At 46.2% G+C, this 15904-nt stretch overlaps 7 protein-coding genes and 2 non-coding genes across 9 annotated transcripts; 7 read left to right on the top strand and 2 right to left on the bottom strand. All coding sequences in view use genetic code 12, as the record gives it.

Moving 5' to 3' along the window:
• Positions 1–1907: 1907 nt before the first annotated feature.
• Positions 1908–4112, top strand: CJI96_0001969 (uncharacterized protein; the record flags this gene model as incomplete). Its single annotated transcript, XM_029035554.2, has 1 exon — positions 1908–4112. One exon carries the CDS (start codon positions 1908–1910, stop codon positions 4110–4112), a length of 2205 nt encoding a protein of 734 aa, XP_028890796.2.
• A 151-nt stretch (positions 4113–4263) lies between these two features.
• Positions 4264–5955, top strand: CJI96_0001970 (uncharacterized protein; the record flags this gene model as incomplete). The annotated part of the gene is made up of 1 exon (XM_029035553.2): positions 4264–5955. The coding sequence occupies one exon, from the start codon at positions 4264–4266 to the stop codon at positions 5953–5955; it is 1692 nt and encodes a 563-aa protein (XP_028890795.2).
• A 58-nt stretch (positions 5956–6013) lies between these two features.
• Positions 6014–8098, bottom strand: CJI96_0001971 (uncharacterized protein; the record flags this gene model as incomplete). Its single annotated transcript, XM_029035552.2, has 1 exon — positions 6014–8098. One exon carries the CDS (start codon positions 8096–8098, stop codon positions 6014–6016), a length of 2085 nt encoding a protein of 694 aa, XP_028890794.2.
• A 915-nt stretch (positions 8099–9013) lies between these two features.
• Positions 9014–10465, top strand: CJI96_0001972 (cysteine protease ATG4; the record flags this gene model as incomplete). Its single annotated transcript, XM_029035551.2, has 1 exon — positions 9014–10465. The coding sequence occupies one exon, from the start codon at positions 9014–9016 to the stop codon at positions 10463–10465; it is 1452 nt and encodes a 483-aa protein (XP_028890793.2).
• A 234-nt stretch (positions 10466–10699) lies between these two features.
• SSU72 (RNA polymerase II subunit A C-terminal domain phosphatase) lies at positions 10700–11362 on the top strand (the record flags this gene model as incomplete). Its single annotated transcript, XM_054702070.1, has 1 exon — positions 10700–11362. One exon carries the CDS (start codon positions 10700–10702, stop codon positions 11360–11362), a length of 663 nt encoding a protein of 220 aa, XP_054558045.1.
• Positions 11363–11631: 269 nt separating this feature from the next.
• Positions 11632–13929, top strand: CJI96_0001974 (ribonuclease P/MRP protein subunit POP1; the record flags this gene model as incomplete). The annotated part of the gene is made up of 1 exon (XM_029035549.2): positions 11632–13929. One exon carries the CDS (start codon positions 11632–11634, stop codon positions 13927–13929), a length of 2298 nt encoding a protein of 765 aa, XP_028890791.2.
• Positions 13930–14450: 521 nt separating this feature from the next.
• On the top strand, positions 14451–14524 carry CJI96_0001975. Its single transcript has one exon. It is a non-coding gene; the product is annotated as a tRNA-Asn (tRNA).
• Positions 14525–14533: 9 nt separating this feature from the next.
• Positions 14534–14606, top strand: CJI96_0001976. Its single transcript has one exon. It is a non-coding gene; the product is annotated as a tRNA-Thr (tRNA).
• Positions 14607–14726: 120 nt separating this feature from the next.
• CJI96_0001977 (uncharacterized protein) lies at positions 14727–15755 on the bottom strand (the record flags this gene model as incomplete). Its single annotated transcript, XM_029035548.2, has 1 exon — positions 14727–15755. The coding sequence occupies one exon, from the start codon at positions 15753–15755 to the stop codon at positions 14727–14729; it is 1029 nt and encodes a 342-aa protein (XP_028890790.1).
• Positions 15756–15904: the final 149 nt, after the last annotated feature.

The following is a 15904-nucleotide window of genomic DNA, read 5'->3' on the forward strand; positions in this document are numbered from 1 at the left end:
CTTATGGAGATGACTTCTGAAAGTCCTTTGATTGCACCCGTGAGCATTTGGGAGCATACTCTGAGACACCGATTGATTGCTATGGCCATGAGAGTGACAGCTACAACTTGAGCGGTTGAGCAGATAATTGAACGAGAGGTTCGTATTCGGATTCGGTTCTTTTGTTTTCCCGTTTTTTTTGATTTTTTTTTTTTCTTTCACTTCCATCGACTCCAGTCTCTTTTTGTATAGGATGTAACGGTCTTCTTCGTTTTCCCTTGTGCTCATTTTGCACCCGCTTGAGGACTCCCTGAGCGAGCCTCGGTTTTGTGCTCTGTCGCAGGCGGCGCCTGCCTGGTGCGCAACCATCTTTCGTCTCGCACCTCTCTTATCCGGACCAATACCCCAGTGATTTTTGGTTTTCAAGGATTGTGGCAAACCTTTCAAAGTATCTACGAGTAGGTCGTTCTGTTTAGATTATGCTTAATCAATTCTATTTCCAAAATTCGGGCTATTCTTGCAATTGTGGGGGGAAGGCCAATATCCGGATAAGAGAGGGGTTCTTTTGGGAGGGTGCGACGAGCGCTACAACACTCTTTCTCGAGTGAGACCTTGGAGGTATACAACGAAGATGAAATAACGCAAAGCGCCATTCGACAATCGCTCAATGGGGGCAGACCCCACGATTTGAAATCAATTGGACATTTTTCTCACGTGATAAGGAAAGAGGTAGACTACAAAATAGAAACTTGGCAATTCAATGACAGCAGAGTAGAGAACGTGGAAGAAGGAAGTGGGCTGCACATGGGGTAAATAGCTGGAAAGTTCGGCAAGTGGTGACTATCTGACGAGCACCAGAGAACGATTTGTTTGCCTGGACGCAAATCGGTGCGAGGCCCCCTGGGGTGCGATTGTTGGTCCCAGCGAGTCTTTGTCAGGCTTTTAGGTCGCCAGTTAGTCCTTCCCGGCAATCTCCGGGAGCTGTCTACACCCACGACGTATTGAGAAATCAGAGCACATTTCGAAGACGCTGAAGATTGACTTCCAAGCAGTTTCAAGCAGCGCCAGCTATTTTCTGGTGTTTATTCCACGCTCAACGCCCAACGTTGCCTGTTGTCTTTCCTTCCTCCGTTATCAGGTCGCAGCGCCGCCCGTGGGTGCAAAATACTGCAACTTGCGAGGCGAGACACCGGCCCTAGGGCCCCTCAAGGCACCTTGAAGATTCCCTGAGATCACCTCTCATCAGCTTTGCTCACAAGCACCGTTAGCAAACTGCATTTTTGCTTATCACCTGCTCGTCCTTTTTCTTCCTTCGGCCCGGCCAGTGCGGAGCTGTCTCAGTAGCCTGGGGAAAAAGGAGACCCTCAGAGAGGTCATTCAGAGGTGTCACTCACCGATAGCGATGGCGCGAAAAGAAAAAAAAAAAAAAAAAAATAACAACCGGCGCGAGGTCCTCCCGCTCTCACTCGCTCAGCTAACACCGGGCCATGGACCAAATACACCCGCCCAAAGATCAAAGTGGTACTTGGAAAATCTCGACATGCCAACTTCTTCATTGGAGTGTTCTAAACCGATTATCTCAAATTCCTCTCAATTTCTCCTAGTATCTTTATCCTGACCTCTTCCTCACCGTCTTCGTTGTCATTTATGCGTCCTTCACGTGGTCACTGCCTGGTAGCGGCGGCAGCGGCAGCAGCGTCTTGCCTGGTGATCACTCACTGATAGTGCAAGCTGCCTTACTGGTGTGGTTGTGAAAATTCTCCACAAACCTATCACTGCCCATCTGTCCCAACCACCACCACTTGGCCCAAGCGAAAGCTTCACGAGACCCTGGCAAATCCAGGTCATTCAGCTTCGTCTTCGGGTTTTTTCCTTTTGATTTTTTTGACGTTTTTTTATTTTTATTTTTTTTTTTTTGTTTCTGCTTCATGGCCTCCTTGTGCAAGTCGTACCACTCGTTACCGCCTCTGTTTCCTGACCAAAACTCAAACGAGGCTATCATCGACAGACTTCACTTGTACAATTTGTGGAGGGCCTCGAAAGACCCCAAGCTTCAACACAACCGCAACCGCCATTTGCACCCGGCCTCTGAACGTGCTGTCAACCGTTTGTGGCGCCTATTGAACGAAACCATCCTTTGCAACCGCCACAGACCTCCTTCCACTGCATCCATGGCGCTTCAGGAAGTGCCTTTGCACGGTGGAAAAAATTTGAAACAGCCTGGCCATCCGCCTGCTGGGCGTCCTTCGTTGTTCTTGAAAGATCCTCCTGCCGAGTACCACTCGGACTCTGGTGATGATACCTCCGATCTATCCGAGGACGACGATGATGAGTTCACAGCGTCCAGTCGCCTGTTTGAACTTGGCCAAGAGCATCGGCTCCCCAGGCCCTCGGGTCCCTGCTGCTCTCGCTACTTGGAGCTGACGCTGTCGCAGCTGGACCACCTGCCCATGTCAAAAGTGACTCCGCCAGACCCCAAAAAAAACATATTCTACATCGAAAACACGCCTTCTCCGTCGGCTAGATCGTCTAACGATAGCAGGTCTTCCGCAACGTACCAGCTGGGGGCCACCGGCACCGCTCCAGAACCCACCACCCATGGCTCGCATGATCACAATCCCGAATCTTCGAAACCACACAACCAGCATCTGACTCTACATCTACCGCAAAGTCATCATCACAATCATCCTAATCATCATTGTCTGACCGATCATGACAAGCATCAACATAATCAGCTGGCCTCTTTCAAACGCCAAGATTCGCTATTTTCTGCTCAGAACCTACGCCAGGGCCTACCGGATGATGTGTCTAGTGTCTCCTCATCCGAGTTGTCTGAGGACGAGGAACGGGACGATTTGGATGAACTAAGGGTGCGCCAGCCTTCGACGTTCTCGAAATCAAGCAGAAGCATGAAGTCGGACAACGAGAGCGAGTGGGTCTCCATCTCGTCAGAAGACGAAAAAAACCTACAAAACTCTCCCTCGCTGCAGCCTCTCACCTTCGCTAAAGTGGTGCCTGTTTCTGTGCCAGCTCGCCATGCTCAGGCTCCTCCCGATCCTGCTGACTTGTCTACGGAAACGGTGAAGCCTTCGCCAATCTCCAAGCCTAGGTCGCTTTTGTCTGGGCTATATCTTAACGCCATGGCTGATCAGACAAGCACTCCACCGGGCAATAAGAGCAGCAATGCTGTTGCCTCCAAACCGGTGTTGAAGAGATCATCTACTACTGGTGTGATCACGATCGACAAAGGCAACAACACCCACAATAACAACAATAACAGTAATGGCTCGAGTGTGAGGGAAAAGAAGCATCTTCAGAAACCATCCATTATGTTTTCCAAGAGGTACGCTTCCTTGACCGATATATCTAAGCTGTCGCTACGGTCGCCGGTACTTTTTGTTGAGGAAGAGGATGCCATAGTGAAGGCGGATGCTAATGCAGACGCTGAAAAATTGTTCGCCAAGCAGACCTCGAGTGTGGGTCTTCTGGATTTCATGGCCTCTGCTAATTCCACTGCAAATGTACAAAACCTCTCCATCAAGGATGGCTCCAACAAGGGCAATTGCGAGAACTGCGAGTGTGCGATCTCCTCGAGTTTGAGCAAGTACCAAAATGTGCCTCCCACCGGTGGGAACTCTTTCAAGAACTTCCTTTCCAAAAGTTCCCTCAGTCTAACTTCGTTGTTTGGCGGCCAAGGCAAGCACGACCGCAAGCCCAGACCACACGGTCCACGTACATTCTCCAACGACAGCTTGAGGCTCTCGAAGGACTCAATGAGCGAGAAGTCTGCCAACTCTGGAACATCTGCGCCTGCGGTGGAGAGAGACGAAGAGCACCGTCATCAGCCTGAAGAAACATCATCAGCATCCAATTCATCCGAGGCAAATTTGTCATGCGGAAATTTGTCAGCACAAAACCACACTAGATCGATCAAGACATCGTCAGTGGCAGCCAAAAATTTTGAGCCCTCCGTAGAAATCAGTGGCTCTCTCAAGGATTCGTTGCTCATAGATCATCGACTAGGGAAGGTTCCACTTCCTGAGCGGGTGATCAGTGACGATGATTTGTTTGGCGGCCAGGACCGGCTCCTTTTTGACGACTCCAACGACGACTACCACTCCAAGGGCTGGTAATTAGATCACCAAATAAAATTATAAGGATTTGTTTGCAATGTATATTATGTAGAAAGCTGGCTGTACAGCAGTTGGGTGCAAAAAAAGTATGGTGTGCGGTATCGCATGAAAAAACGAGAAGAGCATCTTGCAACACTAACTGGTGCCTGCAATGAAGACATGTTACTATGAGCTTTTAGAGGTCGAGCCCACGGCATCAGACTTGGAGCTCAAAAAGGCTTTTCGTAAAAAAGCCCTTCAATTGCATCCAGACAAAAATCCCCACGATATCGAGGGAGCCAATGCTAGATTTGGCTTGGTGAGAGCAGCATACGAGGTTCTATCTGATCCCCAGGAGAGAGCGTGGTACGATAGTCACAAATCCCAAATACTCCGAGAAGATGAGGACTACGACGATGACTCATTTGTGCCTGATATGGTTGTTCCCAGCATATCGGTTGAAGAGCTTCTACGATACTTTAATCCGTCCTTCTACCAAAGACAGGACGACTCGTTAGCTGGATTCTACAGCGTTGCATCAAGAGTATTTGAAAAACTAGCATCTGAAGAGGTGGCTCATGCAAAATACCAGCAGATCAAGTCCCACATGAAATATATGGACGACTCGCCCAACGTGAATGCGCTAGATGAGTGTGTGCTTTTGTTCCCAAGATTTGGCAACTCACATAGCGACTTCGCCTCAGCGGTTAAACCGTTTTACACTGCCTGGAGCGGGTTTCTGACGGTCAAGTCGTTCTCGTGGGTCGATCAGTACAGGTACCTGGCGGCACCAGATAGGAGGACAAGAAGGCTCATGGAGAAAGAGAACAAGAAAGCTCGTGACAATGCAAGGAAAGAGTACAACGAAACCGTTAGGCGGTTTGTCAGCTTCATAAAGAAGCGAGACGAAAGAGTCAAGAAAGGGGCAGAGAAATATGAAGCGTCTAGAAAGAAACAGCATCGCGAGAACTTGGAAAGACAAGCCAAGCAACAGCGAGTGAAGCAGCTTGCAGAAATGAGCAATTACAACGTTCAGGACTGGCAGCGCTATGGTGTTGAGGATCTAGATGAGTTGGAGGCTACATTAAAAGCTGAGTACGAGTTGGAGAGTGAGCAGTCTACAGACAGTGAATTCGATGATTTTGCTGATGCCAACGAGAACATCTTCGAGTGCGTGGCTTGTGATAAGGTTTTCAAGTCACAGAACCAGATGGATGCACATGAGAGATCTAAGAAGCACAAACAGGCAGTCCAAGAGCTCCGAGAGGAGTTATTGAGAGAAGGAGTAGAGTTAGGGTTTGATGATCAAGGTGACGACGCTTCATCTATAGAGGAAAGCGTCAATAATGAAGCCAATGGTGGGGATCAGAATGAAAGCGTCCATGAGTCTAATGCTAGTGAGACTAATGGCATCGAGGACCAGGAGAATTTACATAATCTATTAGTTGACGATGACATCGACAGCGACTACAAATCTGAAATTGAGAGTGGCGCTACTGAAGCGCAAGCCAGATCCCGTTCTAGAAGAACTGCGAAGAATCAGAAGTCTCTCGACGATGAACTTGCACAACTCGCAAGCGGCATGAAGATCGAAGACGACGACGACGATTGGGGCACAAAGAAGGGAAAGGGCGGCAAGAAGAAAAAGAAGCAAGAACCTTCAAATCTGAACACACCAACCCCAGCTCCTCAAGCACAAGATACCTACTCTGGACCTAAAAGAGTACCCAACGGAGCAGAGAAGTGTGTTGTCTGTGACGAAATGTTCACGTCCAGGAACAAGTTGTTTCAACATGTAAACAACACAGGTCATGCTGCCCCTGTGACCAAGGTCAAAAAGAAAAAAGGAAAGGGTAAGAAATAGAGCACATTGCATGGTTTTTCTTTCTATAAATATATTTATAATGCATCAACCATATAAGTTACTTCAATCCTGTCTTCGACTTTTTCACTGTAGCCATCAAAGGCACACTTATACCCTTGTTGCCATGTGCACCAAGCCCCTCTCCTTTGACCCAGCCGAGCTTCTCGAGCAATTGTCTTCCTATGTTGTTCGAGGAAATCTCCGGGGCCGCTGCTCCGACGATATCACCTTCTCTCACGAAAGCATTATTTTTAGGACCACGCCTGCTTGAAGACTTCTCGCTGGCTTCGATTTCCTCCCTGGTGCGCTTCTTCACGTCCGATCTCTTGAAGATAGGGCGCTGTTTCATGACATAACTTATCAGATTGTAATCTGGGAGGTAATGAAACGTCTTCCGGGCCTTGCTGATCTTCATGAAGATGTGACGTCCGTTGCCACACCTTGTGCATTTCATGTTATAGTGTGTGGCAAGTTTGTTTACCGTCTTGTTACCATGCGGATCTAAAGGAGGAAAACTCATGTTCTCTCTCTCCGGGTCATGCAAAAAGCTTTCAAACTCATCTTTGATATCCTTGATATGCAACGAGTAGTCATACTTTACAAAGAGATCGTTGTTCTCGAGTGCTTCCAGCTTAAATTTTTCCTTCTTTCGTAGTTTTTTGTCTCTCCTTGACTTCTTCTGATATTGAAATTGCTCGAGAAGGGACTCTCGAAGCTCAGCGTCGACGGCTTCCTCAAACTCTAATTTTAGCTTCTTAGACCTGCCTTTGGCTCTTAGAGATCTCGTTGGAGGCACATCTAGGTCAGCGAAGCTTCGCTGTTGGTTTTGTGCAAAATCCAAAATATCATTGAGGCCATCATTCAGACCGTCGTCCATCTCAGATACTTGTTCTTCGCTATCGGAACAGCTGAACAGGATTGGGGTATCAAAGTCGTCATGTAGACCCTGTCCTCCCATCATCACTTGCGCTAAGTAGTCCTCAAAAGCACCCTCCTCGTCAGTGTCGGATTCTTCCTCGTAGTAGTCACAATCAAGATCTTTGAATCCTGTGCCGTTCCTGTTAGCTTTACCTTTAGGCATTTCTGCCATGAGGTCGCCATTTTTATCGATTTCAGTTCTTATGATAACTTTTCCCACTGACATGTACGGTTCGTGTTCTAAGGTAGCAACTGGATCAGCTAGCTCTGCATTCGGTGTGTCATCACGAGCGCTAAGTTGAGCCAGCCTAAGATGTGCTTCCTGGAGAAGTTCCTTTGTGTTGGCCTTTCTGGCACCATAGTGAGCGGATATACTCTCATCGCCTTGCTCATCAATCATAAAAGCCACTTCCGAATCGTATTCACCTTCATCTTGAATGTCTGATTCCTCCTCGGTGTTACTCTTATCTTCGTCTGGCGGTTCTTGTACCATATCCACGTCGATAGTTGCATAATTTACTCCCTCATCAAGATAGTGGGAGTTGTTCTCAGCTTCTGATTCCCCATCGCTCTCCTTGGCGCTCTCGGAGTGCTCCCCTTGAGTTATGTCATCGTCTGGCCCAACGGCTTCGTCAGAGGACACAATATGATCCTCGTCGGCAGCATCGTAGAACTCTGAGGCTTCGTAGAGTGCTTCATTGCCCTGATTATTATCAGCGTCGTGAAGTTTTTCATTTTCCTGGTCGTGGTCGTCATCGACACGAAGCAGCTCGAGGTCCTCACTGAGCTCAAGAGGCTCTCTCTTGAGAAGCTTCTCCACTGTCAACTTTCGTGGATCATAGATCTCTGCAGATTTTACAAATATCAAAGGTTTGTTTCGAAGCGGCTCTCTCACTCCATGGCCAAAATGCCGCTCTGTATACCTTGCTTCCTCCATCATCGACCGATTAGGTCTTCTCGACAAAGCCTTCATCGACATTGGTTCCAGACCACTGTCCAAAGAGGGGAGGTACTCCCCAGCACCCAAGTCCATAAATTCAGGGTCCTCATACCCGTTTGCAGGTCTTGGATTGAACTTGCCCTTGCCTTTCCTCTTAGCAGACTTGCTTAAGTAGAATCTGCCGTAGTTGGAGCCTCCACGACCACCTCCACGACCTCTAGAGCTTGATCCACCCCGAGTACCGCCACGAGACGAGCCTCTGGACGAACTTTTTTTGCGGGGCATGTTGCAATTTTTTTCAAAAAAATCCTCGTGTAACTTATTAGTTAAGCAATGGCAAATGGCATTTCATGGTAGGGTTCTTGATATGTAGTATAGCGCGCAGAGCAACAGACCACGATGTAGACGTCTACAAGAAATAAGATTGGGGGAACGAGACGAAGATAAAGGGGAGCAATCGGTTGGTCAGACTCATGATCTCAAATAGGACCCCCAGTAGCACTTTATTATGGAGTTGCACTGTCGTGCAACATATAATAATGGTAGATACGTACAAACCTCATGGAGGCACCATAGCAGCCATCACAAGGGCAGAATGATTGAAGGTGTAATTCACACGTTTTAAATGTTTATGTTCTGCTGCTGATCATGTCCAGACTTGATCACAGATTTTGGTACTTTTGTTCACTTTCACTCGTGGTCCACCTGATACACTGAGCTGCTGAAGGTATTTCGCAGCCATTTGACTCTTCTCCTTGTTATCCACCCCTTAAGATTTCAGCAAAGGTCACCTATTCTGATGGGTCCTTGACCTATTAATGTGCAATACTGAACTTATATCATTCAGTGTGAAGTGAACTGCTTCTTTTGTCTCCTTCTTTCCTATAGAAAGCAGTTTTAGTCATCCTTTGAAGGTCATGGGCCGTTAGAGTGTGGGTAGAAGCACATCTTCGTGGTTTCAAGGGAAGCACGAATTTATCATTTCACTAATTTCAACGCAGTTTAATATTACAATCATAGCGGTCTTCTAGATCTTTTCTTTTCCTCAAATATAGGTGAACTTCTGGTCGGCTCTCACTGCTTTGGCCTACTGATAACGATACGCATGGACTCACATTTGTACACTCCCGCAGCCACCACCATCTAAACTACCCTGACCTCTTTCCGAAACTTCACACCTGCCAATTACTCTTTGATATCATGCCTCCGGAACTGTCGAAAGAGGAGTCATCTTCTTCGAGTCCGACCTCAGAAACTGCCCATTCCTCGAGTAATTCTGTCCAAACAAGTCTAGACCGTGCACATGTCAATGAACCCAAAAATGCTGGCTCAGGAACAGATTCTCCATCAGAAGCTCAAAATCTGTTTCAAAGCGTGTTGGCTCAATTCTGGCAAAGAATCCGATCACCAGAAGCTACAGATCAGCCACAGCCGCTGGGACTGGTGGTCATTATGGGCTCCTCCTACCAGGGTACGTTGACTCTGCCACATATCACTGAGGCTATCCAGAGACGGATTTGGTTCACATACAGAACAGGTTTCGAGCCTATCCCGAAGGCAGAAGATGGGCCCAGTCCACTTTCATTCATTGGGTCCATGATTGTGCATGGAGCAAACCCACACGGAACCATTTCTGGGTTATTTGACAACTCTAACTTCACCTCTGACGTTGGCTGGGGGTGTATGATACGAACGGCTCAATGCTTGCTTGCCAATACGCTTCAGACTGTGCTAGTGAAAGGTGCCGTGAAGGAGGGCAAAATGCCCGATTGGAATGCTGTAAACTCCCATGTGATCTCCTTGTTTAAAGATACCTACAAGACCCCGTACTCTTTGCACAACTTTGTCAGGGTTGCCTCGCATCTGCCATTGAAGGTGAAGCCAGGGCAGTGGTTCGGTCCCAGCGCTGCATCATTATCAATCAAACGACTCTCTTGCGCAGCAAACCAGAGAGGCAATATTTCCCCGGAATTGAGTGTCATGATTTGCGAGAGCTGTGATCTACATGATGACGAAGTTAAGCACGTGTTTGAGCAAAGCGGAAGACCACTTCTTTTGCTCTTCCCCATACGACTCGGTATTGAGACCATAAACTCAATCTACTATCCCAGCTTGTTCCAGCTCCTATCCCTTCGCAATTCTATGGGTATCGCCGGAGGAAAACCGTCCTCCAGCTTCTATTTTTTTGGTTACCAAGACCAACTGCTTCTATACTTGGACCCTCACACTTCACAGCATATCGATCAAACTAATGGCTCATATAAGCCCGCCACTTGCAGCACAGTACACATATCAGGGCTAGACCCTTCCATGGTTGTTGGTCTTCTTGTTGAATCTTATCAGGACTATGAGGAGCTCAAAGCAAAACTCAAGGATGCCAATAAAATAGTTCACTTTCATGAACGTGCACCTGCAAGAAAGTCCGCCTCAGTGCCCGTGCAAGACAGAAGTATGGAACATGTGGAATCAGAACGCGACAGCATAGAAGATTTGGGTGATTTTGTTGATCTTGGAGATGATATTGCTGACCCAATTTCTGAAGCAGAGTTTGGCAATGATTCCTTTGATCCTTCTAGCTCATTTGTTGCAAAATATGATGTTGTCGATGGTCCGTCCCCAGTAACAGTTCTTGATGACGAGGAAGAGGCGTAAGTGGAGAGTTGATTGAGTCTCGGCTGGATCGCGGCTCACGTTACAAATATTCCTTCGTGGTGGTTATTACGACTGAAGGACCTCCATGTTTGCAGCCATATGGTAGTGCATACACTGCATATCAAGCCTGAGGTGGTACAACACCATTGATATCACCAAAAGCTACTTGATCAAGTATCTCATCTTTAGACTACATTACTTCAGTACGCTCGTGAATAAATGCTGAGCAGTAGCATGAGAATATGCACGGTCTGTGCATCCAACAACAACAGATCCATGGAGTCCCACAAACAGCTTCGAGACGCAGGTTTCGAAGTAAGCTCTTTTGGTACTGGTTCTTCCGTGAAGCTTCCAGGCCCCTCTATCGACAGGCCAAATGTCTATGAGTTTGGAACCCCTTACGAGCAAATATACCAGGACTTGATTTCACAGGAATACAGGAAAATGTATGAGGCCAATGGGTTGATCCTGATGCTAGACAGAAACAGACAAGTTAAAAGAGCCCCCGAGAAGTGGCATGCCAATGCTGCAGCAGGTAAGTTCGATCTTGTGATAACCTGTGAAGAGAGGTGTTTTGACTCGGTATTGGAGGATCTCATGATGAGAATGAACAACAAGTCAGAAGAGGAGGAAGCGAAAGACGTCAGGCAAGTGGTTCACGTCATTAATGTGGACATCAAGGATGATAACGAAAATGCCAAGATAGGTGGTAAGGGAATAGTGAAATTAGTGAAGATGATAAACGAATACAGAGAGAAAGAGAAGCAGCGAAAGGTCGACGAGGGTCAAGAGGACCAGTATCCTGTGATCATGGAAGATGAAATAATGAAAATTTTGACCGAGTGGCAGCGTGACCATGTTCATTTGCCCACGCTCTACAGCGCGTCCTACTACTAATACGATGCATAGATTTGAAGTTTTTGAGTAGGTGGTCATACCTTCTTGTTTGGCCATAGCTTAATGTATAGAAGAAACAGCATAAGAGGCTACATTTGAATAGATGTAAGTTTAGCATCAGATTTGAAATTCGTGATTTTTTATGACTTCAGTGACTATTGTGCTCGCTTCGGAGCGCTCAACTACCACAATTTTGCAACTTCTCCCCTGTTTAGCGCGCGATGAGAATAACCAAACCATTTACTACTAATTAGACATCTTTTCATATTATGCCCCCTAAACCGCCTCCAAACTCTCGAAAAGCAAAGCTATATAGCAGCCGAACGATCAGATCAGAAGCGGTTGACCCGAGTCTCAACGATGGTATCTTGACCATCCCTCAATTCCTCTCTTCCAGAGAATATGAGATCAGAGCATTCGAGCACAGCCAATTGAATACCAAGTATGCTTCGTCCAACAGAGTATTCCAGAGCTTGCCACGGACGCTTCGCCGAAGAACTGCGTCCCACAATGTGAAGCGAATTCCAAAACGAATGAGGAAGAAAGCATTGAGAGAAATGCAAAGTTCCAATAATGGGGTGCCCCAAAAGAAGAAGCAGCCTCGAGGAAGAGAGCGCTATAGACTCAAGCAAATGAAGAGGCTTTTAAAAATAGCATCGAAGATTAAGCAGCTCAGAGGCGCTGCGGCAGCAAACACTTCAAAGACGATTCCGGAGAGACTCAAAGAGCTCAACATACAGCTATCCGAGCTACAGCAAAAGAAACTTAAGCCCATTAATAATATATGTGGTGCAGTAGACCACTGCTGTACTGGGAAAATATGTCCTAAACCACTGGGTAATGTGAAGTACGGTTCACGCCAGAAGACGTTCACCTGGCAGCCCACTCATATCTGGCACGCCAAACGCTTCCATATGCTGAAGAAATGGGGCTTTCAAATTCCATTCAGCCCAAACCAAAAATGCTTTAGAGCAACGAGTCGAGTTGCAAAGCAAGGCACGATAATCTTTGACACCTCATATTACGCAGAACTTTTGGTGGAATGTCCCAATACAACGTCTCTTGAATCCGTGTTGCAGGAGATCACAAAGTATAACTCACCATTGCCTACATGGCTAACTCAAGGATCTAGAGCATACACAAACTGGATCTATGCTGACGACAGAAGACTCTGTCCTGGCTCTTTACTCGTGCATGGTACGTCTGTGCTAGTACGACTTCATCCCTCTATGTATGAGGATTTTTTCAGATATCTTGTCACCTCTACTGAGAATTTGAAGGCTTCTGTTACTGACTGCCGCTATGCAATTGGAAGCTTAAATTTGATGGGCCCAACTGCTCTTCAGACGATAGGCAAGGTACTTCACCTCAATGGGGCTAAAAGATCCACATCCCTGAACTGGTTCCTTTACTGCAATTCAAATGATCCTGCTCTCATACCGGAGGGAACAACTTTTGCATTCTACGTCGATGACCCACGTTGCTGGAAGCGCCCTGTTTCACCTCCTCTTGCCCCTAAGAATAAAAGAGATTTGCTTCTGGTCTTGTCAAAGAATGAGCTGTTTATAGATGATGATGCCATCAGGGGTCTTTTCACTAGCGAGGGCCGAACAGATTCTTACAAGGACATGTATTCTATAAAGCGAATAGGCAAAGAGTTTGGTCTTCTGGACCCATTTTCGCAAAGAATCAGAAGCTCAAGCCAAATTCCAATCATAATCACCAAAGGTGCAAATCAGACGTGGATAGCGCAAGCTCCATGGCACTGGATTCAGCCTATATGGAGCAAGCTTGTTCAGGTCCCAGGAATCAAAACTGGCGGGATGCGCCAAGAACATCAAATCAATTTTGAACGAGGCAAAGCTACCTTCCCGTATGATTATCCTTATCTATCGGAAGGATATAAGTACAATGATGCATTACAAGAAGCTCATGCTCTCAAGAGGGAAAAGATGCCACCTAGCAAAAAGCAACCTACATCGATGGAGCAGGGTCTCGAATTGGCGGGTGGCGATTGGTGGTTTCTTAGAAAATGGACATTCACCTATCCACTTATTGAAAAGGATGTCATTAGAAATCATCCTTTTGGTGAATTTACTGATGATCGATATCGGAGAATCTTGGACGAGAATGATGCTCTAATAGTCATTCTGGCGGTGAGAGAAGAGTGGAAAAAAGCAAAGAGACCGATGAAAATGGATGAGCTTCCAGTTACATTGTACAAGAAGAACGATCATGTTCACAAAGCGTTTGTGGAGGGCTCTTTCAAACCGGACTTTTCTAAGTTTCCCTCACTTCCCGTTGTGCAAAAGAAGTTTCAATTGACAGGCAAAGGCACAATTAAAGACTCAGCGAGGATTTACGAGATTCCAGCCGGTAATCACAAAGAACCAGAGTTGAAGCATCTTATTGGATTTATCACCACAGGGACGTTCAATATGAGCGAGGGCGTTCCTACAGGCATTGGCCTGATAAATGCCAAATTCAAAGATCGAAAACGTTTCATGATTAGAAACGTTGGGTGTACAAGATTCTATTACGCTAAAGCGGAAGAAATCAAAACGTAATGTGTTCATCGACAAAGAGCTGCGAACAAAAACCTATTCATTTGCGGCTTTATGAAGACACTAATGAAATATGATAGTGGTTTTTTCTATGGATACTATCTCAATCAAAATAAAGAAAATTATATAGTTATAGAGAACAAATTATCAATCAGCTTCGCTTTTCGTGTAGGGTAAGCCTCTCTTGTTATTTACAGCCAAAAGAAACCATATAAAAGCCCTGGTTCTGTGACACAACGTGGAATGTGGACCTTTTGGCCAAGGTCAATGCAATTGTTGCCACCATGACCTAGAATAGCATCACAATGATTATATAAATAACTCGATAACAATATCTTGGAGTTGTCGTAAATATAGCTGGCATTTATTGTCTCATAACTCACTTAAAGTAGATTTTTAATAAAATCTCAAAGACAAGTGGCACAGAAGAGCTGATAATGGTTCATTGATGTCTCACAATGTTGCTAGAGAGCATTAAGTCTATGGAATATGTATGTTGAATGCTCTTTTTTTGACAACTTGAAGACTTCGTGGCCAAGTTGGCTAAGGCGTAAGACTGTTAATCTTAAGATCGTGAGTTCGACCCTCACCGAGGTCGTTCAGGTTTGCCTTTATGGCCAAGTTGGTAAGGCACCTCACTAGTAATGAGGAGATCGTCAGTTCGAATCTGGCTGAAGGCAATTTTTTATTGTTTCAAACTCGATTTTTGTTCTTGATATTGATTGATCGGTCCAAAGTAAAGCGGTTATGTTGATGTGGCTGCAGCTACGTGTGCGCGTTGGACCAAAACCGTAATTAACCTATACCGTGTATGTACAAACCTTGTTAGCAGTCTTCGTGGACCGCTGATCTTGAATAAATAGGAACGTCAAAGAGGGCGCTAGACTGTCAAAGTCAAAGCAATCGATGTCGCCAACCAGCTCGGTGAATGATAGGTATAAATTGAGCAAGTTGGGGAGGGTGTAAGAAATAGGCAAAAGAAAATGCAACGAGGGGCAGTCGTTGACAGTGAAGATCCGAAGATCTTTCAAAGAAGAAAGGTGTCGAAGTTGGCAATCCTGGATCCACTTTGAGTTGAGCAGGATGGGTAATTGAAGCTCCAAATTGCACAAATCAGCGTTTTCGCAACCGGTGAAGGACAAGTTCGGAATGGCGTGGTTAGCTATCAACTTCAACTTTGAAAGCTTTGAGACGTCGAGAACCACCGCCTCTTTTAAGTCACAATCCATTCTCTCTATTTTGATGTTCAAAGACTCTAGCGTTAGTCTAGGCACAATGGCTGCAAAATGAGCTAGATGGCGAGCGTGCAACGATACCTTAAGATGGGTAGTACAAGTAGGCAAGGAAGTCAAGCATATCAAGGCGTTGACAGCCGCCAGCAACAAGGCGTTATTCTTATAGGCGATGGAAACGTGCAAGTGCAAGTCCTTAGGCTTTGAGCACTGGAGGTGCGACGCCAAAGTAGCTAAGTTTTCCACCAACGCCGGGGTGGAACACTCGTCAAACGTGATGTTCAAAGTGATCTGGGAGCTTCGTTTGAGAATAGCAAGACGAGCTTTTGCTGGTTTCACACAGTGGAGTAAACGACATCTCAAGGCATCATCATCACTGCCCAAAGTTTTCCCGTAGACGCCAAAGTCGTAATGGTCGTCCATGAAGGCGTGCTTTTCCAGGCATGTGATGTGGATGGCTCTATCGGAAAATAACCTGTGGTAAGCGGCTGTGGACGTTCGCTTGCACCTGAGAAATGGCTGGATATCGTCGATGGAAATGCACTTTTGGGAGAGTACCATGTGAATGAGCTCCAGGGGAAGATCCGTGAAGGGCATGGTTTGCGGACTCGTGAAGAAGTGAAGATGAAAAATTCAAAAAACCGGTGAGAAAAAGAAATACTCAAAAAAATTAAAGTTGTCCAGCGCCAGGATAAGACCAAATCAACATCTACGGAGGTGCGTTCGTTCTTATATTTGTTGCAAAT

The sequence above is a fragment of the Candidozyma auris genome, chromosome 2 (genome assembly GCF_003013715.1).
Source record: "Candidozyma auris chromosome 2, complete sequence".
Taxonomy (NCBI): Eukaryota; Fungi; Ascomycota; class Pichiomycetes; order Serinales; family Metschnikowiaceae; genus Candidozyma; species Candidozyma auris.